This window comes from Heterodontus francisci, chromosome 24 (genome assembly GCF_036365525.1).
Source record: "Heterodontus francisci isolate sHetFra1 chromosome 24, sHetFra1.hap1, whole genome shotgun sequence".
Taxonomy (NCBI): Eukaryota; Metazoa; Chordata; class Chondrichthyes; order Heterodontiformes; family Heterodontidae; genus Heterodontus; species Heterodontus francisci.
Genome location: NC_090394.1, coordinates 39007754 through 39033610, shown reverse-complemented (window position 1 = coordinate 39033610; position 25857 = coordinate 39007754). Strand labels below are relative to the sequence as shown.

Below are 25857 nucleotides of genomic sequence, written 5' to 3'. Positions count from 1 at the left end.
GGTTGTTTTCGTTGGAGAGAAAGAGGAGGAGAGGTGACTTAATAGAGACATATAAGATAATCAGAGGGTTAGATAGGGTGGATAGTGAGAGTCTTTTTCCTCGGATGGTGATGGCAAACACGAGGGGACATAGCTTTAAGTTGAGGGGTGATAGATATAGGACAGATGTCAGAGGTAGGTTCTTTACTCAGAGAGTAGTAGGGGCGTGGAACGCCCTGCCTGCAACAGTAGTAGACTCGCCAACTTTAAGGGCATTTAAGTGGTCATTGGATAGACATATGGATGAAAATGAAATAGTGTAGGTCAGATGGTTTCACAGGTCGGCACAACATCGAGGGCCGAAGGGCCTGTACTGTGCTGTAATGTTCTAATTGTAAAAAAAAAAAATTTGGCAAATCCCATCATGGACATAAAGTCATTAGCAACCCCAACCCACCTGAACCAATACGCAGCACATTGTTACCAGCCAGACCATGCGAAGACATGGCTGTAGATTTTTTAGGCTTGTTTCCGTCAGGAGAGTCAATTCTGATTGTGTTTGACCATTACAGCCAGTACTACAAGTACATTATGATAAAGTCTACAACAGCAGAGAAAACAGTGACAGCACTGACTGAGATATTTGCGAGGCATGGTTTGCCAGTTACTTTGTACTCAGACAATGAGTTACAATTTATCTCACAGATGTTTGCTGACTACATGCAGGTTACAGGGATCTATCATCACAGTGACACCAAAATGGCCATAAGCTAATAGAGAGGTGGAACGTCAGAACCAATCTCTAGGGAAGCGGATGAGAGTTGCCAAGCTGAAGGCAAAGAATAGAAGGAGGCAGTTCTGTCACATGTGGCAGTGTACAGAGCAATTCCACATACTACGACAGGGAACAGCCCAGCAGAGTTGCTATTTGGGCAAAAATCTGCATCAAGATGCCAGAAATCAGAGATATCATTGTTGATCAAGAAGTTCAAGACCATGATGCTAAGAAGAAGGGTGGTCAAAGTTTTATGCAGATCATAGAAGGGGTGCCAGAGAGTCTGATGTGATGCCAAGTGATGAAATGCTAGCTAGGCAAGCGATTTCAAACAAGATGGGCACAACATTCTTTCCAGAACCCTATAATGTTATTTCCAAGACTGGAAATAGGGTGACTGTGAGGTCACCAGAAGGAGTAGAATATATCAGAAAAACGTCATATGTCAAGAAATATCAGCATCGCAGTAGTTCAATGATGCAGAACCCTGAGTCCGAACCAAATTTGGTTCCAGATCAAGATGCACAGATGGTGGAACAGCAAATAGCAGTTCAACATTGACAGGAGGTTCAGATGGCCATAGGGACTGATGAGGCACCTGGACCAGGGACCAGAGACTCCAGAGTTTCTGACAGCATGCTAAAAGCTTGCAGTCCAGAGGCACAGATGAAGGCTCATGAAAGGAAGCCGATACGGTCAAGTCAAGGGACGATAATAGTTCCTGAGATGGCAGGCAGAGCCACGGATTTTATCTAATGTGCATGTATTCATTTGTGTAATGTCAGAAAATCATGGACATGTTTTCAGACTGATGGGGAGGGATGTCATGATGATAACTGTGTGTAATATGGACTTGCATATTTGATACAATATGGTACTCACATATTAGATAGAATACGATACATGGGTGTACTAGTTAGGAGATTATCTGACCTGGGGGTTCAAAGGTCAGATAGCACATTTTGAAGGACTGTATCTGCAGAGTAAAGATGGCTAAATAAAGTCTATGAAACAAGTTAAATCTCAGTCTTGCTAAGTGTCGTTACTGAAGGATCCAACACCAGCAGTTCCTGGAACTGTCCATGTGATTGTGCCACTGGGACCAGCAGCAGCTATGAAACTGGTTTTATCCTGTGACTAACGCAGTGTAATCTTCAGTAAAGGTCATGTATCCTGAGATTCTCTCCCCTACATCGCTCTCCTCCTACGTGACAATAGTGACTAAACTTCAATAGTTATTCATTAGCTGTAGAGCACTTTGGGACATCCTGAGGTCATGAAAGGTGCTTTATAGAAAGTTCTTACTTAAAAAAACAGAATTCACACCTACACCCAAATGTTGAATGCAAACATATTGAAAAATACTTGCCCCTTCCTCTACCCACTCAGGCCCCACACAATGGTTCCGCCACTTGGGAGACAAGTCTTCCCAGAATTAGGAACCAAACTCACTAAATCACACCCATCCTAACAGCCTGTTAAAGCAGCTCTGTCATCAGAAACATGAAAGTGAATTTGGATAATGGCAGGTGACAAATACTGTCCACCAGAAGGCGCTGTCAGGCAGCAAATAGAGAAAAAGTGCACATCCACCCAGGACAGACTATCTTGGTGTGTTGTACATACTTGGGAACAGGAGATTCTCAATCAGAATTCTGTTTCCAGCCATCATTAAACTGTGTCACTAACATAGGAGAGGGACGTAGGAAGCGAGAGAGTCCCAAGACACGTGACCCTTCACTGAAGATCCCAGCTGCTTTGGTCTCAATGCCACAGGATGAAGTAAATAGACTTTGGTAAGAATGAGGGTGATGAGTATGCAGGAATTTATGCAAGAGCAGAGTTGGGCAGCAGAGTAACGCTTACTTTATTGAACAAATGGTAACTTTTCATTTACACTGCAAATAACTCTTTCCCTGCTGAATTAACATTTAGTGGCTAGAAATTAGGCTCCATAACACCGCTGGAGACAATGCCATGGAAGCCAAGGGCCTCAGAATGATACACACAGCGGTTCTGGCTGCTTCCAGCACAGTCCATCTGGTGCCCCATGCTGGGAAGAGCACTAGCGAGGGTGTGCACTCAGAGCGCTCAGCTGGTCAGATCGAAACATTAAACAGCTGTTCCAGCTGATTTACTACATGTCCTTGTTGAGCTGTGCAGATCCACTGAACTCATGCTCTATCCACTCACAAAAGAACATGCATTCAGGTACAAAAGGGATCCCCTCACTAGTGCTATTTAAAGGACCATTTACTTGCAGGTAAGGTGTTTTAGACTAACTTCTGCTATTCAAAAGATTGTGGAAGAACATTGGAGATTTTGTGATGTGTTGCTGGATTTGGGAAGGAGTGTTAGGAACATAGGAACAGTAGTAGGCCATTCAGCCCTTCAATGGCCATTCTAGATCATGGCTGATCGTCTACCTCAATGCTATATTCCCGCACTATCTCCATATCCCTTGATGTCATTAGCAACTAGAAATCTATTGATCTCTGTCTTGAACTTACTCAGTGACTGAGCTTCCACCACCCCCTGGGTCAGAGAATTCCAAAGATTCACCACCCTCTGAGTGAAGAAGTTCCTCCTCATCTCAGTACTAAATGGCTTGCCCTTTATTCTGAGATTGTGTCCCCTGGTTCTAGACCCCACAGCTAGGGGAAACATCTTTTCTGCATCTACCCTGTATATCCCTTTAAGAATTGTGTACGTTTCCACGAGATCGCCTCTCATTCTTCTAAACTCCAGAGAATACAGGCCCGGTCTCTTCAATCTCTCCTCATAGGACAATCCCACCATCCCATGAATCAGTCTGGTGAACCTCCGCTGCATTCTCTCTATGACAAGTATATCTTTCCTCAGGCAAGTGGACCAGAACTGCACACAATATTCCAGGTGCGGCCTCACCAATGTTCTATGCAATTGAAGCAAGACTCAAATCCTCTTGCGATAAAGGCTAACATATTGTTTGCCTTCCTAATTGCTTGCTGCACCTGCATGTTAGCTTTCAGTGACTTATGAACAAGGACAAATAGGTTCCTTTGGACATCAACACTTTCCAATCTCTCACCATTTAAGAAATACTCTGCACCTCCATTCCTCCCACCAAAATGGATAACCTCACACTTATCCACATTATATTCCATCTGCCATGTTCTTGCCCACTCACTCAGCCTGTCCGAATCCCCTTGAAGCCTCTTTGCATCCTCCTCACAACTCACATTCCCACCAAGTTTTGTGTCATCTGCAAACTTGGAAATATTACAATTTGTCCCCACATCCAAATCATTGATATAGATTGTGAACAGCTGGGACCCAAGCACTGATCCTTGAGGTACCCCATTGGTCACAACCTGCCAACCTGAGAATGACATATTTCATAGAGTCATAGAGTTATATAGCACAGAAACAGGCCCTTCGGCACATAGTGTCCATGCTGGCCATCAAGCACCTATCCTAATCCCATTTTCCAGCACTTGGCCCGTAGCCTAGTATGCTATGGTGTTTCAAGTGTTCATCTCAATACTTCTTAAATGTTGTGAGGGTTTCTGCCTCGACCACCCCTTCAGGCAGTGTGTTCCAGATTCCAACCACCCTCTGGGTGAAAAATGGTTTCCTCAAATGTCCTCTAAACCTCCTGCCCCCTACCTTAAATGTATGCCCCCTGGTTATTGACACCTCCGCTAAGGGAAAAAGTTTCTTCCTATCTACCCTATCTATGCCACTCATAATTTTGTATACCTCAATTAGGTCCCCCCTCAGCCTTCTCTGCTCTTAGGAAAATAACCCTAGCCTATCCAGTCTCTCTTCATAGCTGAAATGCTCCAGCCCAGGCAACATCCTGGTGAATCTCCTCTGCACCCTCTCCAGTGCAATCACATTCTTCCTATAGTGTTGCGACCAGAACTGTACACAGTACTCCAGCTGTGGCCTGACCAGCGTTTTATACAGCTCCATCATAACCTCCCTGCTCTTATATTCTATGCCTTGGCTAATAAAGGCAAGTATCCCGTAGGCCTTACTAAGCACCTTATCTACCTGTGCTGCTGCCTTCAGTGATCTATGGACAAGTACACCAAGGTCCCTCTGACCCTCTGTACTTCCTAGGGTCCTACCACCCATTGTATATTCCCTTGCCTTGTTAGTCTTCCCAAAATGCATCACCTCAGACTTCTCAGGATTCAATTCCATTTGCCACTGCTCCGCCCATCTTACCAGCCCATCTATGTCGTCCTATTATCTAAGGCTTTCCTCCTCACTGTTTACGACACCACCAATTTTCGTGTCATCTGCAAACTTACTGATCATACCTCCTATATTCACGTCAAAATCATTAATGTACACTACAAACAGCAAGGGTCCCAGTACCGATCCCTGTAGTACACCACTGGTCACAGGCTTCCAATCGCAAAAACAACCGTCGACCATCACCCTCCTCCTGCCACTAAGCCAATTTTGGATCCAATTTGCCAAATTGCCCGGGATCCCATGGGCTCTTACCTCCTTAACCACTCTCCCACCTTATCAAAATATATCATCCCTCCTTACTGCAGTAATTGACTCCTTAATCAGTAGTGCAATGCCACCTCCTCTTTTACATCACGCCCCCCTCTTCCCCCCACCGCCCCCCCATCCGTCATGCCTGAAGATTCTATACCCTGGAATATTGAGTTGCCAGTCCTACCCTTCCCTCCATCATGTCTCTGGGATAGCAATAATATCATATTCCCATGTGGTAATCAATGCCCTCAATTCATCTGCCTTGTAAGACTCCTTGCGTTAAAATAGATGCAATCCAGCCTTGCATTATTCGCTTGTGCCTTAACAGGTCTATATTTGCTCTGCCTTACAGACTGACTTAGTTTCTCTTCTATATTTGGCTATGCATCACCCTCTACTGTACTCTGTATCCCATCCCTCTGCCAAATTAGTTTAAACCCGCCAAAATCACGAGCAAAGCTCCCTGAAAGAATGTTGGTCCTGTTCTGGTTCAGGCACAACCTGTCCGACTTGTACAGGTCCCACCTTTGCCAGAAACAGACCAAGTGATCCAGGAAACTAAAGCCATCCCACCTGCACCATCTCTTCAGCCATGCATTCATCTGCTCTATCATAAGATCATAAGAACTAGGAGCAGGAGTAGGCCGTCCGGCCCCTCGAGCCTGCTCCGCCATTCAATAAGATCATGGCTGATCTTTTCGTGGACTCAGATCCACTTACCCGCGCTCTCACCGTATCCCTTAATTCCTTTATTGTTCAAAAAGATATCTACCTTAGCTTTAAAAACGTTTACTGAAGAAGTGTCAACTACTTCACTGGGCAAGGAATTCCATAGATTAACAACCCTCTGGGTGAAGAAGTTCCTTCTTAATTCAGTCCTAAATCTGCTCCCTCTAATCTTGAGGCTATGCCCTCTTGTCCTAGCTTCACCTGCCAGTGGAAACATCCTCTCTACTTGTATCTTATCTATTACCTTCATAATTTTATATGTTTCTATAAGATCCCCCCTCATTCTTCTGAATTCCAATGAATATTTAGCTTAGATTTAGTTTAGAGATACAGCACTGAAACAGGCCCTTCGACCCACTGAGTCTGTGCCGACCATCAACCACCCATTTATACTAATCCTACACTAATCCCATATTCCTACCACATCCCCACCTGACCCTATATTTCCCTACCACCTACCTATACTAGGGACAATTTATAATGGCCAATTTACCTACCAACCTGCAAGTCTTTTGGCTTGTGGGAGGAAACCGGAGCACCCGGAGAAAACCCACGCAGACACAGGGAGAACTTGCAAACTCCACACAGGCAGTACCCAGAATTGAACCCGGGTCGCTGGAGCTGTGAGGCTGCGGTGCTAACCACTGCGCCACTGTGCCACCCAATCTACTCAGTCTCTCCTCATAAGCCAACCCCCTCAACTCCAGAATCAACCTAGTGAACCTCCTCTGCACCCTCTCCAGTGCCAGTACATCCTTTCTCAAGTAAGGAGACCAAAACTGCACACAGTACTCCAGGTGCGGCCTCATCAGAACCTTATACAGCTGCAACATAACCTCTCTGCTTTTAAACTCAATCCCTTTAGCAATGAAGGACAAAATTCCATTTGCCTTCCTAATTACTTGCTGTACCTGCAGACCAACCTTCTGCGATTCATGTACAAGGACACCCAGGTCCCTCTGCATAGCAGCATGCTGCAACTTTTTACCATTCAAGTAATAATCCTTTTTACTGTTACTCCTACCAAAATGAATGACTTCACATTTATTAACATTGTATTCCATCTGCCAGACCTTTGCCCACTCACTCAATGTATCTATGTTCCTCTGCAAAGTTTCACAGTCATCTGCACACTTTGCTCTGCCACTCATCTTCGTGTTATCTGCAAACTTTGACACCCTACACGTGGTCCCCAACTCCAAATCATCTATATAAATTGTAAATAATTGCGGTCCCAACACCGATCCCTGAGACACACCACTAGTGACTGATTGCCAACCAGAATAGCACTCATTTATCCCCACTCTCTGCTTCCTGTTAGTCAACCAATCCTCTATCCATGCTAATACTTTACCCCTAACGCCATGCATCCTTATCTTATGCAGCAGCCTCTTGTGCGGCACCTTGTCGAAGGCCTTTTGGAAATCTAGGTACACCACATCCACTGGGTCCCCATTGTCCACCTTGCTCGCAATGTCATCATAGAATTCCAAAATATTTGTCAAGCATGACCTGCCCTTCATGTACCCATGCTGCGTCTGCCCAACGGGACAATTTCTATCGAGATGCCCTGCTATTTCTTCCTTGATAACAGACTCAAGCATCTTCCCCACTACAGAGGTTAAGCTAACCGGTCTATAATTCCCCACCTTTTGTCTACCTCCCTTTTTAAACAGTGGCGTCACATCTGCTGTTTTCCAATCTGCTGGGACTACCCCAGAGTCCAGCGAATTTTGGAAAATTACTGCCAGTGCACCTGCTATTTCTCCCGCCATCTCTTTTAGTACCCTGGGATGCATTCCATCAGGGCCAGGAGACTTATCAATCCTTAGCTCCATTAGCTTGCCCAACACTACCTCTTCCGTAATAAAGATTGTTTCCAGGTCCTCACCTACGTTCGTCTCTTTGTCAATTACTGGCATGTTATTAATGTCCTCCACTGTGAAGACCGATACAAAATACCTGTTCAATGCCTCGGCCAATTCATCATATCCCATAACTAAATTCCCCTTCTCATCCTCTAAAGGACCAACGTTTACTTTAGCCACTCTTTTTCGTTTTATATATTTATAGAAACTTTTGCTATCTGTCTTTATATTCTGTACTAGTTTTTTCTCATGTTCTATTTTACTTTTCTTTATAGCTCTTTTTGTGGCTTTCTGTTGACCTTTAAAGTTTTCCCAATCTTCTAGTTTCATGCTGTTTTTGGCCACTTTGTATGCCTTCTCTTTCAATTTGATAGCCTCCCTTATTTCCTTAGACACCCATGGCAGATTACCCCTTTTCTTCCAGTCCTTCCTTTTCATTGGAATATACTTTTGCTGAGCACTTTGAAAAATTACTTTGAAAGTCCTCCACTGCTCGTCAACTGTCCCACCATAAAATCTTTGTTTCCAGTCTACTTTAGCCAAGTCCTCCCTCATTCTATTGTAGTCCCCCTTGTTCAAGCGCAGGACCCTAGTATTGGATTTTATCTTCACACTCTCCATCTGTATTCTAAATTCAACCATACTGTGATCACTCCTTCCAAAAGGATCCCTAACTATGAGGTCATTAATTATTCCTGTCTCATTACACAGGACTAGATCTAGGATCGCTTGCTCCCTCGTTGGTTCCATTACATACTGTTCAAGAAAACTATCATGGATACACTCAACGAACTCCTCCTCAAAGCTACCCTGACTGAGCTGGTTCAACCAATCTACATGTAGATTAAAATCCCCCATGATAATTGCCGTACCATTTTTACAGGCATTAGTTATTTCTTTGTTTATTGCCCGCCCGTGGCACTAGCACGTGGCACCAGGAGTAATCCAGAGATTACAACCTTTGAGGTCCTACTTTTTACCTAGCTCCCTAAATTCTTGTTGCAGGACTTCATCCTTCGTTCTACCTATGTCTTTGGTACCAATGTGAACCACGACCTCTGACTGTTCACCCTCCCCCTTCAGAATGTCCTGCAACCGCTCCATGACATCCTTGACCCTAGCACCAGGGAGGCAACATACCATCCTGGAGTCACATTTGCTGCCACAGAAACGCCTATCTGTACCTATTATGATCGAATCCCCCATCACTATAGCTCTCCCACTCTTTTTCCTCCCCTCCTGTGCAGCTGAGCCACCTGTGGTGCTACAGACTTGGCTCTTGCTGCATTCTGCTGAGAAGTTATCTCCCCCAACAGTATCCAAAGAGAAAAATCTGTTAGAGAGGGAGATGCACCCAGGGGACTCCTGCACTACCTACCTAGTTCTTCTATTCTGCCTGGCGGTCACCCATTCCCTTTCTGCCTGAGCAGTCTTTACTTGCGGTGTGACCACCTCCCTGTACGTGCTATCCATGATGGTCTCAGCCTTGTGGATACTCCACAGTGTCCCCAGCCACTGCTCCAGATCTGAAACAGATTTCGAGTAGCTGCAGCTGGAGACACTTGCTGCACACATGTTCACCCAGGACACTGGAAGTGTCCCTGACTTCCCACATTGCACAGGAGGAGCACTCCACGCTGCCGAGCTGCCCTGCCATGACTTACCCTTAATTTACTCCCTCAAATTACTCAAAAATTAGAGATTATTTACACCAGGGACCTTGGTTCCCTAAAAAACACTACTTACGATATAAAAAACACTGTCGACCTTACCTTTCACTTTACTTTAGTTACTAACCCAGCTATTTACTGATACTCCCTAACAACAGCTACTCATCAACCAATCACATTGCAGCTTTCCTGTGATTTCACTGTTCACTTTGTTTTCAAACTCAGGCATGCCTGGACTCCTCTCCACTCCTCTCCCAGACGGTAAGTGCTCTGGGCCGCGATCCTCGGGCTCTATTTATCGGCTCCCAGCTCAGTGTTCTTCCCGCAGGTCCGCTCCTCTCCAGACGGTAAGTGACCTAGGCCGTGATCTTCAGGCTCTATTTATCCGCTCCCTGCTCCGTGTTCTTCCCACAGGTCCACTCCTCTCCATTCCTCTCCCAGATGGTAAGACGGTAAGCATTTATTCCTACTCTGTGTTTTCTGCCTGTTACCCAATTCTCAATCCATGCTAGTATATTACCCCCAATCCATGGCGCTTTTATTTTGCTTAGTAACCTCTTACGTGGGACTTTGTCAAAGCCTTCTGAAAATCCAAATCCAAATAGTAACATCTTGAAAAATTGCTAACAAGTTTGACAAACATTATTTCCCCTTCATAAATCCATGTTGACTCTGCCCAATCAGACCATTATTTTCTAAGTGTCCAGTAATCACATCCTTTATAATAGATTCTAATATTTTCCCTACTACCAACGTTAGGCTAACAGGTCTTCTGTTCCCCATTTTCTCTCTCCCTCCTTTCTTAAACAGTGGGGTTACATTTGCAACCTTCCAATCTGCAGGCACCATTGCAGAATTTATAGAATTTTGAAAGATGCTCACCAATGCATCCACTATCTCTGTAGCCATCTCTTTCAACACTCCAGGGTAAAGATCATCAGGTCCTGGAGATTTGTCAACTTTCAGTCCCATTAATTTCTCCAATACTAGTTTTTTTACTAATCCTAATTTCTTTCAGCTCCTCATCCTCACAGGGAGGGCAGAGATTTGGTGACCTGTCCACACAAAGGTTGCAACAGGTATGGGGGCTGTTGTTGCAATGCCTTTGGGTCTGCAACACAACCAGGAGATGGAGCAGAGGCTGCAAAGAGGGCAAGCTCCATGTGGAGGGGGAAGGAGGAGAAGTTGGAGGGAGAAGAGGAGGCAGGAAGGAGGCATCTGGGATGTCTTCACGCCAATGAGCTGCCCGTGAATGCCTGCTCAGACCGCGTTTCCCTTAGGTTGTCATCCCTTCACCACCATTGCTCCACTATACCCCACATTCCCACTCATCTGCAATGTCTCATCACAGCATCCTCTTGGCCAAAATCCTGCAATAAAAGCCACCAGCAAATTCCTTGCCATAACATCTTCATCAAACAACACATCCAATCATACAAGCAAAAATGAACTATTCATTCTTGTGCATTCTCTTAGTGCCTTTCTTATGGATGCCTTTGCCTGTCCTAGTGCTCCTACATAGTGCTGCCCCAAAGGCTGCAGCATGGCCGGTGGAAAACTTTTACTGGTGGAGACTGCAGATGACCTTGCAGGACAATCTCAAGCAGCTCTGGGCCTTGAAGGTCTGGCTTCAGATGGCAGCATCTTGCATGGGCAGCAGCAGTTTGGGCCTGCTGGTTGAGAGGCAACAGCAAGGGCACTGATCAAATGGCAGTAGTGGGAGCATGAATGCTGTCATCCACTAGCCACTACCACTGCCACCTCAGGTGGTGCCTCAACAATCCTAGTAATCTAAAAGCAAAATACTGCGGATGCTGGAAATCTGAAACAAAAACAAGAAATGCTGGATTCACTCAGCAGGTCTGGCAGCATCTGTGGAAAGAGAAGCAGAGTTAACGTTTCGGGTCAGTGACCCTTCTTCGGAACTGACAAATATTAGAAAAGTCACAGATTATAAACAAGTGAGGTGGGGGTTGGGCAAGAGATAACAAAGGAGAAGGTGCAGATTGGACCAGGCCACATAGCTGACCAAAAGGTCACGGAGCAAAGGCAAACAATATGTTAATGGTGTGTTGAAAGACAAAGCATTAGTACAGATTAGGTGTGAATATACTGAATATTGAACATCAGCAAGTGCAAACCTGAAGAAAAACAACCTGAAAAAAACAGTGGGTAAGCAAACTGAACAAACTAAGATGAAATGAAATAAATGCAAAAAAAGATTGTAAAAAATGTAAAAAGGAATGCAAAAAAGAAAAGGAAGAAAAAATAACAAAAAATGACTAAAAATGAAAGTAAAGTGGGGGGCTGTCATGCTCTGAAATTATTGAACTCAATGTTCAGTCCGGCAGGCTGTAGTGTGCCTAATCGGTAGATGAGATGCTGTTCCTCGAGCTTGCGTTGATGTTCACTGGAACACTGCAGCAATCCCAGGACAGAGATGTGAGCATGAGAGCAGGGGGGAGTGTTGAAATGGCAAGCAACCGGAAGCTCAGGGTCCTGCTTGCGGACTGAGCGGAGATGTTCCGCAAAGCGGTCACCCAGTCTGCGCTTGGTCTCCCCAATGTAGAGGAGACCACACTGTGAGCAGCGAATACAGTATACTACATTGAAAGAAGTACAAGTAAATCGCTGCTTCACCTGAAAGGAGTGTTTGGGGCCTGGGATAGTGAGGAGAGAGGAGGTAAATGGGCAGGTATTACACCTCCTGCGATTGCAAGGGAAGGTGCCCTGGGACGGGGACGAGGTGGTGGGGGTAATGGAGGAGTGGACCAGGGTGTCGCGGAGGGAACAATCCCTTCGGAATGCTGACAGGGGAAGGGAGGGGAAGATGCGACTGGTAGTGGCATCACGCTGGAGGTGGCGAAAATGGCGGAGGATGATCCTTTGGATATGGAGGCTGGTGGGATGAAAAGTGAGGACAAGGGGAACCCTGTCACGGTTCTGGGAGGGAGGGGAAGGGGTGAGGGTAGAGGTGCGGGGAATGGGTCGGACACGGTTGAGGGCCCTGTCAACCACAGTGGGGGGAAATCCTCGGTTGAGGAAAAAGGAGGTCATATCAGAAGCACCGTCATGGAAGGTAGCATCATCAGAGCAGATGCGTCGGAGACGGAGAAACTGGGAGAATGGAATGGAGTCCTTACAGGAGGTAGGGTGTGAAGAAGTGTAGTCGAGGTAGCTGTGGGAGTCAGTGGGCTTATAATGGATATTGGTAGACAACCTATCCCCAGAGATGGAGACAGAGAAGTCGAGGAAGGGAAGGGAAGTGTCAGAGATGGACCATGTAAAGGTGAGAGAAGGGTGGAAATTGGAAGCAAAGTTGATAAAGTTTTCTAGTTTGGGGCGGGAGCAGGAAACGGCACCGATACAGTCATCAATGTACCGGAAAAAGAGTTGGGGGAGGGGGCCTGAGTAGGACTGGAACAAAGAATGCTCGACATATCCCACAAAAAGACAGGCATAACTAGGACCCATGCGGGTACCCATAGCAACACCTTTTACTTGAAGGAAGTGAGCGGATTGAAGGAGAAGTTGTTCAATGTGAGAACAAGTTCAGCCAGGCAGAGGAGGGTGGTGGTGGATGGGGACTGGTTGGGCCTCTGTTCAAAGAAGAAGCGGAGAGCCCTCAAACCGTCCTGGTGGGGGATGGAGGTGTAGAGCGATTGGACGTCCATAGTGAAGAGGAGGCGGTTGGGACCAGGAAACTGGAAATTGTCAAAATGACGTAGGGCGTCAGAAGAGTCACAGATGTAGGTGGGAAGAGACTGGACCAGCAGAGAAAAGATAGAGTCTAGATAGGAAGAAATGAGTTCAGTTGGGCAGGAGCAGGCTGACACAATGGGTCTGCCGGGACAGTCCCGTTTGTGGATTTTGGGAAGGAGGTAGAAGCGGGCTGTCCGGGGTTGCGGGACTATGAGGTTGGAAGCTGTAGAGGGAAGATCTCCAGAGGAGATGAGGTCAGTGACAGTCCTTTGGACGGTGGCTTGATGTTCGGTGGTGGGGTCATGGTCCAGAGGGAGGTAGGAAGAGGTGTCTGTGAGTTGGCGTTGAGCTTCTGCAAGGTAGAGGTCGGTACGCCATACAACAACAGCACCACCCTTGTCTGCAGGTTTGATGACCATGTCGGGGTTAGACCTGAGAGAACGGAGTGCCTCAAGTTCAGAGGGGGACAGGTTAGAGTGAGTGAGGGGGGCAGAGAAATTGAGACGACCAATGTCTTGCCGACAGTTTTCAATGAACCCTAGTAATCTGTTGGAGGGTAAATTGTGTCAGAGCTTGCGTGTCCCTTTGAGCTCTGAAATTCGCATCCATGATGGCAGCAGTCTGAGCCTACATGGATCTCATGACTTCCTCCTGAGCTTCCATGTAGCATTCAGACATTGAGTGGCTTCTGCCTGTGCTGCAATGGAAGCTGAGACGTCGGTCACATCGTTGCATCACGAGCTGGTCCACAAGTGATGTTATGGAGTTGGTCGCCAGTTCCACTATGGAAAGAATTGGTTCCAAGACCTGCAAGATGCCTTGTGCCAAATCACAGCCCAACTTGGCCATGCTCCTTGACAGTGAGAACAGGCTGTCTGGCAGCCTTGCCAATGCACTAAGGATCTCGGTGTGCAGGTTCATCAGCTTTTTCCTGTGTGCTGCCCTATCAAAGTCCTCATCGGAGTCCCCTGCAGCAGAACTCGTCTGTAACTTCGCCCTCTGGTAAGCAGGCACACGAGTTATTATTTCTCCTGGTCTGGTTGCAGCCCACTTGTGCCTGGTGACTCACCATGTGCTGATCTCAACTATATACTAGCCTCCAAAGTTCATGAAGTGCCAGTATCTGAGCTGGTGGCTGTGAGTGTCAGATCTAGTGATGGTACCTTGTTTTAATTTGCATTTGTTGCCTCCATAATTGCCTTGAGAAGGTGGTGGTGAGTCGCCTTCCAAACTGCTGCAGTCCATCTGGTGTAGGTACACCCACAGTGCTGTTAGGGAGTTCCAGGATTTTGACCCAGCAACAGTGAAAGAACGGCGATATGGTTCCAAGTAAGGATGGTGTGTGGCTTGGAGGGGAACTTGCAGGTAAGTGGTGTTCCCGTGCATCTGCTGCCCTTGTCCTTCTAGGTGGTAGAGGTCAGGGGTTTGGAAGGTGCTATCGAAGGAAGTTTGATGAGCTTCTGCAAAGTATCTTGTAGATGGTACCCACTGCTGCCACTGTGCGCCGCTGGTAGAGAGAGTGAATGTTGAAGGTGGTGGATGGGGTGCTGATCAACTGGGCTCTTTGTTCTAGATGGTGTCTAGCTTCTTCAGTATTGTTGGAGCTGCACTCATCCAGACAAGTGGAGGGTATTCCATCACACTCCTGATTTGTGTATTGTAGATGGTAGACAGGCTTTGAGAAGTCTACATGGACTTCAGTAAGGTTTTTGATAAGGTCCCGCATGGGAGATTGGTCAAGAAGGTAAGAGCCCATGGGATCCAGGGCCAGTTGGCAAACTGGATCCAAAATTGGCTTAGTGACAGGAAGCAGAGGGTGATGGTCGAGGGTTGCTTTTGTGATTGGAAGCCTGTGACCAGTGGTGTACCACAGGGATCAGTGCTGGGACCCTTGCTGTTTGTAGTGTACATTAATGATTTAGACCTGAATATAGGAGGTATGATCAGTAAGTTTTCAGATGACATGAAAATTGGTGGTGTCGTAAATAGTGAGGAGGAAAGCCTTAGATTACAGGACAATATAGATGGGCTGGTAGGATGGGCAGAGCAGTGGCAAATGGAATTTAATCCTGAGAAGTCTGAGGTGATGCATTTTGGAAAGACTAACAAGGCAAGGGAATATACAATGGGTGGTAGGACCCTAGGAAGTACAGAAGGTCAGAGGGTCCTCGGTGCACTTGTCCATAGATCACTGAAGGCAGCAGCACAGTTAGATAAGGTGGTTAGGAAGGCATATGGGATACTTGCCTTTATTAGCCAAGGCATAGAATATAAGAGCAGGGAGATTATGATGGAGCTGTATAAAACGCTGGTCAGGCCACAGCTGGAGTACTGTGTACAGTTCTGGTCGCAACACTATAGGAAGAATGTGATTGCACTGGAGAGGGTGCAGAGGAGATTCACCAGGATGTTGCCTGGGCTGGAGCATTTCAGCTATGAAGAGAGACTGGATAGGCTAGGGTTATTTTCCTAAGAGCAGAGAAGGCTGAGGGGAAACCTGATTGAGGTATACAAAGTTATGAGGGGCATAGATAGGATAGATAGGAAGAAACTTTTTCCCTTAGTGGAGGTGTCAATGACCAGGGGGCATAGATTTAAGCTAAGGGGCAGGAGGTTTAGATGGGATGTGAGGAAATATTTTTTCACCCAGAGGGTGGTTGGAATCTGCCTGAAGGGGTGGTAGAGGCAGGAACCCTCACATCGTTTAAGAAGTATTGAGATGAGCACTTGAAATGCCATAGCATACAAGGCTTCGGGCCCAGTGCTGGAAAATGGGATTAGAATAGATTGGCTTGATGGCCGGCACAGACACAGTGGCCCTAAGGCCTGTTTCTGTGCTGTATAACCCTATGACTCTATGACTCTAAGTCAGGAGGTGAGGTACTCACCTTAGAATTCCCAGCCTCTGGCCTGCTCTTTTAGTCACAGTATTTCTATGGCTGGTCCATTCTGGTCAATAGTAAACCCCAATATGTTGCTAGTGGGGGATTCAGCAATGGTAATGTCATTGAATGTCAAGGGAGATGACTAGATTCTCTCTTGTTGGAGATGATCATTGTTACTTGCCACTCATCAGTCCAGCTTGAATGTTGTCCAGGTCTTGCTGCATCTGGACACTGACTGCGGCCTCAGTATCTGTGTAGTCGTGAATGGCACTGAATACCGTGCAATCATCAGCGACCATCCCCACATCTGACCTTATAATGGAGGAAAGGTCATTGGTGAAGCAGCTGGAGATTGTTGGGCCTAGGACAGTACCCTGAGGAACTCCTGCAGCCATGTCCTGGGGCTTAGATGCTTGGCTTCCAACAACAAAACCTTTATCCTTTGTGCTGGGGATGACTCCAACCAGTGAGAGATTTCCCTGATTCCCATTGACTTCAATTTTGCTAGGGCTCCTTGATTCCATACTTGGTCAAACACTGCCTTGATGTCAAGGGCAGTAACTCTCACCTCACCTCTTGAATTCAGACTTCTTCATCAGTGGTATGGTGTTGCTCTCTCTCTTTCTTCTGGGGCTGCTTTGGCTGGACAGGTGACAGGTCCTGGTTATCTAAAAGCATAAATGGTTTAATGTTTAATGCTTACACCATCTGCAGTTTGCATATCATGCCAGATAGCAGCATAAGGGCGACGTGGATGTTGAAAAGGGGCATAAGGCAGTAACATACTGTCATCCATTATGCTCATGGTGATGTTAGATGCTACTGGTTCCATCATAGCCCACTCCATGATGCGCAACACCATCTCCTCCATAGGGCTCAGGAGATGAATGCATATCTGTCCCTCACCATTTCGGCTTTGCTCCCTTCTACTGTGGGCAGCCTTGCTCTGCAAGAGAGAGGAGAGAATGTTAGTGGATGTGTAGCACTGTATTTGGGTGTTGTACCTACCACAGCTGAATAGCTGAAGGTATGTGGAAGCAGTGGGAAGTGGGTGTGAGGCCGGAAATATTGGAAGGTGTGTGAGAGTAAGGTGGAGTATACCAAATGTTAGGATTGAGTCGTGAGTGTTAGGGACTGCTGATGTGTGAGTGATGCGGATGTGATGCATTGAGCAGCATGAGAGGCTGGTGGAGCAGTGAGTAGGTGATGTCATGTGAAGAGACATCCGCTGACTTTTACCACCCGCGTGCAGTCATTGAACTTCTTCTGGCACTGGTGCCAGGTCCTCGGGGCCAAACTCTGGGAATTGGCCCCAAGACCATTTGCTCCCATTCCCTTCAGAGGGTGATCCTTGTGGGCCTCATGTGGTCCCGCAGAAACATAAAATCTCTTCTCCTGTCGACCTCCACCACTAAGGCCTCCAGAGTTGCATCCATGAACATAGGGGCTCCATTTTTGCAGCTTCTATTTGCAGCCAGTTTCAGTACAGGTAGTTAGCAGCAACTCCCTTCCAATGAGTGCAATTCCCCTTTAAGAGGGGCAGGCTGCCTTTACAGGAGTTCCTCAGGATAGTGCCCTAGGCCCAACTATCTTCAGCTGCTTCATCAATGACCTTCCTTCAATCATAAGGTCAGAAATGGGGATGTTCGCTGATGACTGCACAATGTTCAGCACCATTCGCAACTCCTCAGATACTGAAGCAGTCTGTGTAGAAATGCAGCAAGACCTGTACAATATCCAGACTTGGGTTGATAAGTGGCAAGTAACATTCGCGCCACACAAGTGCCAGGCAATGACCATCTCCAACAAGAGAGAATCTAACCATCTCCCCTTGACATTTAATGGCATTACCATCGCTGAATCTTCGACTATCAACATCCTGGGGGATACCATTGACCAGAAACTGAACTGGAGCAGCCATATAAATACCGTGGCTACAAGAGCAGGTCAGAGGCTAGGAATCTTGCACCGAGTAACTTGCCTTCTGACTCCCCAAAGTCTGTCCACAAGGCACAAGTCAGGAGTGTGATGGAATATTCTTCACTTGCCTGGATGGGTGCAGCTCCAACAGCACTCAAGAAGCTCGACACCATCCCGGACAAAGCAACCCGCTTGATTGGCACCCCATCCACCAACATTCACTCCCTTCACCACCAAAGTGCAGTGGCAGCAGTGTGTACCATCTACAAGATGCACTGCAGCAATGCACCAAGGCTCCTTAAACAGCACCTTCCAAACCCACGACCTCTACTACCTAGAAGGACAAGAGCAAAAAATGCGTGGTAACACCATCACCTGCAAGTTCCCCTCCAAGTCACACACCATCCTGACTTGGAACTATATCACTGTTCCTTCACTGTCGCTGGGTCAAAAACCTGGAACTCCCTTCCTAACAGCACTGTGGGTGTACCTAACCCACATGGTCTGCAGCAGTTCAAGAAGGCAGCTCACCCCGACCTTCTCAAGGGAAATTAGGGATGGGCAATAAATGCTGGCCTAGCCAGCAACACCCACATCCCATGAACGAATAAAAAAAAAGGAGCTGGCTAGCTGAACTACGAGTATCAGCATCTTCTGGGCGCCCTGCTGAGCACTCAGCCAAGCATGAATTGCAACAACTGCACACGAAAACAGGCCTTGCTGAAATTTTAGCCCTTACTCTTCATTTACACAGTGAGTAACCCTTACCATGTTGAATAAACTGTAACTGTTCATTCACACAGTGAGTAACCCTTATCCTGCTGAGTTACACAGTGAGTAACCCTCAACCTACTGAATGTATAGCAATTCCCTACAGTTACGCATGGAGTAACCTTTACCCCACTGAATGTACAGTAACTGTACAATTGAACAGAAAGTAATCAATTCCTCACTGAACAGACAGTAACTTAAGGTTCTACATTGGTTAACCCTTACCCTGCTGAACAAAGCTGAGTAGTTACAAAATAAGTAATTTTTACATTCCTAAACAAATGATAACTCCGAAGAATCATTATCCTGCTGAATAAACAGTAACCTATAAATCTTGGTGTAGCAGGAAAGGTGGGAGTTATGGTCCATCACAGAGCCAGACCTTCCATCCTTCAGCTGGGTTACCAGAAGGAGGATCATGCCTCAGGTTCTGTGTTCTGGGATTTTTATAAAAGGGACATGTTATATCGCAAATCTCACCTTAAATTTTATGAAGTGTCAAAGTTAAAACATACATCTGGAATTTACCAATGTATAATATTGGATGGAATGGATTTTCTGTGGCAATGAGAGTTACAAATTTGCCAAGATTGGCAGATAGGTGCTGATGTGTTAGAATCTGTATTATATGTGTTCGGCAGAGGGTCTGGACTGTTACAAACAGCCACAGCCCGTTCAAGCAGTTTTTGAGGAGTAGTTTTCTGTGCAACGTTGACCTTAAATCTGCGGAAGGGCCTCTTGTAAAGCACAGGTGACTCCACCTATACAACACTCTTACCTAAACACCCCAATGGGAATTTCTTTTGAGGGGTTCTCCCAATTGGAGCAAAGCCCATTTACGCAGTTTATCTGGGTTTTCAGCCAAAGATCAGGAGAATCCAATGGCACATTACAGTGAAACAGTATTACACTCGCTAATGGTGTCTGGCAGCAACTCCACTTACCAAGGGGGTAATTAAAAGGCCCGTCTTCCACCACGAGAGTGGGCATTGCTCCACTACCTTGTAACATGGCCACCACCTTCTCATGGGAGCAGTTTCTAAAACACACGCAAAGAAACTTGGTTACCAAGCAATCACACTGTTGCTCACAGTTGGCAGGGTTTAATTCCACACACACACAACTGGAACAAACTGTTTGCTCACAGAACAACTGAAAACCAGCAGGCGCTGTACTCTGGGGCCTACATTTGGATCCAGCTAAGATTGATTTAATGAGCCCCTTTCACTTGACAGTCTCAATCACATTCCAAGATGTTGAAACTCCTACCTGTCCTTTATCTGTCAATCTCACTCAGACAGGCTCTGGGATGGTTGGTTTTGGAAATGATGCACTGATGCAGTCGGAGGTGCTCTTCTCTAGTTGAAGTTAAAGCACTTGTTGGGACAGAGGAGAGCTTTACCCTTTATCTCTCAGGTACCATACCTGACCTGGGATTGTTTGATTGGACAATGTAGAGGGAGCTTTACTCTATATCTAACCTGTGCTTTACCTGACCTGGGAGTATTTGATGGGACAGGGTAGAGGGAGTTTTACTCTGTATGTGCCCTGGACTATACCTGACCTGGGAATGTCTGATTTGGCAGTGTACAGACAGCTTTACTCTGTATGTACTTTGTGCTCTTGCCCAACAGTAACAAATTATCATGTGTTAATATGTGCAATACATGCAGTAAACATACTGAACTCACCTCATGTCCAGCCCATTGAGAAACAGAATTCGATCTCCTGCCTTCAATCCAGATTTCTCAGCTGGACTTCCTGAAAGAGACACATTGTGAGCAATAGAGGGAGATCCAGCAAACATATGTTAGCCATCACTATCACCAGAAGTTTTAGACTAGCATAATTTTCCCACTTTATTTTACTGTCCCCTCCCTCTCCATCCCAGTTAACCCGAGCCTATGGGATGTGTTATTGCAGCACCACTCTGAACAGGCAGGAGACGAGCTCTGGACAATGGAGTCTGTGCCTTCCCCCAGCTGCCACCCCTACTGCACCGCATCCCCATATTCCCAATGCTACAGTGCCTCCTATGCCTTCAATTGCTGGAGCACCATCCATGCTCCCTCACGGCCACCCTAAGTGTGAGGCTGTGCATTCTCTGATATTGGCCTCATTATCAGAGCAGGGCCAGAGTAAGGCAGCTGTTCAACTGTTCAGCAACACCCACCTCATTTACTATGAACATCACAGTGAATCAATCAAAAAATCAATCCAGCAACATGGAATGTACAGCAGATTCTCTGCAACTTCTCACTAGCAAAATGCTTGATCACTGTATGAACTCACAAGCCAGCACTTCACTGACACAGCTGGGATCAATTTATAACTCACCTGGGATAATGGATTCAAGCCATACAGGGCCATGTCCACGCAGAGTAAAGCCAAAGCTCTTGTGGCCTTTGTACACTCGAATCGTTCTATTAAGAAGAAATGAATAATTATAATTTAATTAAAAGACAAGTAGTTTAATTTAAAAGGAACATATTCTTGGGAAGATTCTTTTTTTCAGAAAGTTCCAGCAGGGAGTGGGGCTGTTTCGAAACTGCATTAGTTTCTGTGCAAACTTGGCTTTTGGCAACCTGTGCCTAAATGCTCTTCATTAAAGTGGGGTGTGTTTCTACATTGTAAGTTTCTCAGTAACTTGGTTCAGAGATGTAGCAATGTGTCACCAATGTACACTGACATTTTCATCAGATCCCCCGAGTCTTCACTGCATGGATGTCCAGATTCATCCTTGGTCAGGGCAAAGAGGGGCAGCTATGACTGCTCTCAGTTGGAAGTGGAATGTGGGAGGACTGTGGATATTGGTAATCACTGTAGGTGTGCATTGTGAGCAGAAGGTTCTGAACCAAGTCCAGATTGTCTCCACAACAACCATTCCCTGGTTCAGACGCGTGTTAAAATATCATCAGAGTCAAACTCATGTTTAAAGAAGGACCCTGTTGGCTTTAGGCAAGTGCCCTTGGTGTTTGCTCAGAAAACCAGGTTAAAATCAGACAAGGCAGGATCAAGCCAGCTCTCTGGGGTATTTTCACTGCCCACCTTCTGGGTTTTGCAGTTAGGGTTAGATTTTTCCCTCCGATCTCTGGGGTCTAAAGGGTTGGTCAGGCAGGATCTACACCCCTTCTAAAGTCATGATCGATTTGATGTATTCGGATGTTTTCAGGCAGATATTCTTCTATTTTGTTTCTTCATTCATTCTTCAGTCAGGATAGGGTCAGTGAATGCACAGCTGGAATCCTCAACTGTCTTACTGCAAATATATCAGAACACCATCAATGAAATGACCAATAAGATGGCTGTTGCTTGCTTCCTCAGCCAGCTTTGGCTGGCTGGCTTAAGCTTCAGTTAATACATAGAAATAATGTTAATACATAGAAACAATAATCAAATGCTTTTGTTGCTCCTTTGGTCACGTTGCCCCTTAAAGGGCAGACACTGCTTTTCATTTTGTTTGTACCCAGTTCCTCTCCAAGTTGTTCGTTTGAAGGAGCCTTATGAATAAACACATTTAAGGAAATGGGTGAAAAGGCAGTTTTGAGAATAATCAAAAGTAAAAAAAATGATCAGATTCAGCATAAGACAAAAAGGGAAAGTGAAGAGGGGAAGAAACAGTCAGTGAAAACTAAAAATGAGATGGACACTGCACAGACAAGAGACAAAATCATGAATGGTTTTGATAAAGTAAGTGAGGAGAAACTGTTTCCAGTGGCAGAGGGGTTTGTAACCGAAGGACACAGATTTAAGATGATTGGCAAAAGAACGAGAGGATACTTGGGGAAACATTTATTTCACACAGTGGGTTATACTGGAATGCATTGCCTGAAAGTGTGGTGAAGCAGATTCAATAGTAACATTCAAAAGAGAATTGGATATATACTTGAAGGGGAAAAAAATATAGGGCTATGGGGAGAGAGCAGAGGAATTAATTGGATAACTCTATCAAAGAGCTGGCACAGGCACGATAGGCTGAACGTGCTCCTTCTGTGCTGTATCATTGTATGATTCTATGATTTTAGGAGATGGCGAGGGACAGTACACAGATGAGGAGAGATGAATGAAGGGAGTGACTCTGCATTGAAGAGAGATAAAGAGAGAGTACACTGTGCTGGAATTGATTCCACAGTATGTTGGTACTGCTCATTTTCAGAAAGCAGATGGTGAAAAATGTTTTCAATTCAATAATCAACATGTCACTGAAGAACTGGAGTGCTTGGGGTTTGATAATGGACAGGACCAGCTGCAATACATATTCCCAAATAGTTAAAGAAATGAGCGTGGAAATGGAGCAGTGGCTGAAATTTTTCACAGCGCATTAAAGACAGGAGTCATATTAGAGGTTTACCATTTATCAATGTTATTCCAGTCTTTAAATTGAACAGCAACCTGATCCCAGGAAGCACAGGCCTGTCAGATGCCCCATCCCCCCACCACCGAAGTCTTTGTGATATCAAGAAACCAAGGTAAAGGGGCAACGCCCATAGTGCAGGACACCAATGATACTCAAAATAGCAAAAGAAATGAGGCAAATCAGGGAATAGTGGTTAGGAAAATCCAAGCTGAGAGTGATTAATGTTGCAATGGATTTTCAAACAGAATGGAGGAGATGCTGTACTGGGAGGATTATGGGTCTTTCTGGGTTGGAAAAATAAGGTGGGCTGAATGGCCTTCCTCATCTGTGATCTTGTGGTCCTGCGAAAAAGATGAAATAAGAATAGGAAAAACCGAAGCCCAAGGGTTGGGCAACTGGGAGAGAGTGTCCAAGGAGCAGGAAGGAAGGCAGTTTGGGGTTCGGGCAGCAGTTCAGCCAAACAAGGTCAATCAATGAGTTAACCTCACAAGTCAATGAAGTTAATCAAATATTTCTGGGGTTTTTCTTTTTTTTTGTTACAAACAATAAATTCAGTTCATTTTATTTTAGGCAATGACTTCCGGTTCCGAGGGCAGCTCTATAAGTAAAGTGATGGAATTGCTGGGAGGTGGTGATTCTGTAATCCAGTGTTTCCATTCATTTTAATGAAATGAAGACTATTGGCTGTGTAGCTGGTTCCCAAAGACTAGGGCAAGTGAAATACTCAACAACAAAAAACGGTGAATCCCTTTGCAACGATGGCCATTGGGGGCACAATCAGGCAGTTTCCAGAAAGGGGCTCTGGCTTATGCATCCATGTCACACCTTGTTCCCTATTGGTGTGGGTAGCCATTGGGGAATTCAATTTATTCACCTCTGTCTGACGCCACATACACCAGTGGAATTCACCTGTGGAACAATGCCAGCATAAGTGCCAGGATTGCTGACTCGCAGATTTACAGGGTTCCTGTGGTTTTGCACAACAATGTTGAAGTGTGATCAAGACATACACAGCCAGTGGGAGTGGGTCATCATTAACATGGGCACAATGTGTATCAAAACAGACTTGGCCCGAAACATTATAAAATGTGTACTGTGTGCATAAATGCAGACATGAACACAGCTAAGATCAACATGAACACAGCCCGATTTAGGGTCAACGCAAACACTGCCAGAGCTTGGGTCAATGCAAACAGAGCCAAAATGTATCTGAGGTACAGATCAATGCAAATGGGGCAGGACTGTGGACAAACCGAAAAAGCAGTTCAGATGTAAAAAATATACGAGGGTGCTTCAATTGAAAGACAACATGAAAAAAAGCGACATCAACATGAACAAAGTATGAGCACCGACAAAACAAACCTGGAACAAGAAAATGGCAGCAAACAGGAGAGCACATCAACCCATTCACAACGTGAGAGCACACCAACCCTTCAAAACATGACAGCACACAAACCCATTCACAACACGAGAGCACACCAACCCATTCACATCGTGAGCACACCAACCCATTCACAACGTGAGAGCACACCAACCCATTCACAACGTGAGAGCACACCAACCCATTCACAACACAAGAGCAAACCAACACATTCACAATGTGAGAGCACGCCAACCCATTCACATCGTGAGCACACCAACCCATTCACATCGTGAGAGCACACCAACCCATTCACATCGTGAGAGCACACCAACCCATTCACAACACGAGAGCACACCAACCCATTCACAATGCGAGAGCACACCTACCCATTCACAACGCGAGAGCACACCAACCCATTCACAACGCGAGAGCACACCAACCCATTCACAACGCGAGAGCACACCAACCCATTCACATCGTGAGCACACCAACCCATTCACGTGACAGCACACCAACCCGTTCACAACATGAGAGCGCACCAACCTGTTCACTACATGAGAGCACACCAACCCATTCACTACATGAGAGCACACCAACCCATTCACAACGTGAGAGCACACCAACCTGTTCATTACATGAGATCACACCAATCCATTCACAAAGTGAGAGCACACCAACCCTTTCACAACGTGAGAGCACGCTGACATAAGCACGAGACAAGAATGCACACAACACAGCAGGGAACCAATGCAGACACAACACAAGAGCAAATCAACATAAACATTGCACTAGAGTTCACAGATGCAAGCTCGACACATTAATGTGTGACATAAACAGGATACAAGACCGTACTAATGCAAGTTCATCAACAGAAACACTAGAATGCACCAATGTTGGCACAATGCAAATGTGCACCAACACAAGCATGACATGAGAATGCACTGATGTGAGCAAGCATGGCAGTGCAACAAAATCACTATACAAGATGTATTGAAGCATTCATTACAAACAAAGGCACTATCGCAAAGCATAAGACCAATGTAAACAAGACATGATGGTGCACAACTGCAAACACAGCATAAGAATGCACCAAAGCAAGGATAACTCGAGAGCGCACTGGTGCAAACACAATTCCAGAATGCACCAATGCAGATACTGCACAAGAATACAACACACATTATGGCATTTGTGTTTCTGAGAGATGCATCAATGTACATGCAAACCATTACAAGTATGTACCATTGTAATTTTGGCAACACTTGTACTGGTCAGTGCAAACAGGACACCAGTGGTCTCCAAGAATAGAGCTCCCCCTACAATACCTTGACAATTTACCAA

At 45.8% G+C, this 25857-nt stretch overlaps 1 protein-coding gene across 1 annotated transcript in view; it reads right to left on the bottom strand.

Moving 5' to 3' along the window:
* Window positions 1-25857, bottom strand: part of grid2ipb (glutamate receptor, ionotropic, delta 2 (Grid2) interacting protein, b) — a 151742-nt gene that overhangs the window by 50263 nt on the left and 75622 nt on the right. The window contains exons 5-7 of the mRNA XM_068055983.1: window positions 21137-21222; window positions 20491-20560; window positions 19744-19838 (exon numbers count right to left, since the gene is read on the bottom strand). Coding sequence (XP_067912084.1) covers window positions 19744-19838; window positions 20491-20560; window positions 21137-21222 — 251 coding nt within the window. The remainder of the gene's footprint in view (window positions 1-19743; window positions 19839-20490; window positions 20561-21136; window positions 21223-25857) is intronic.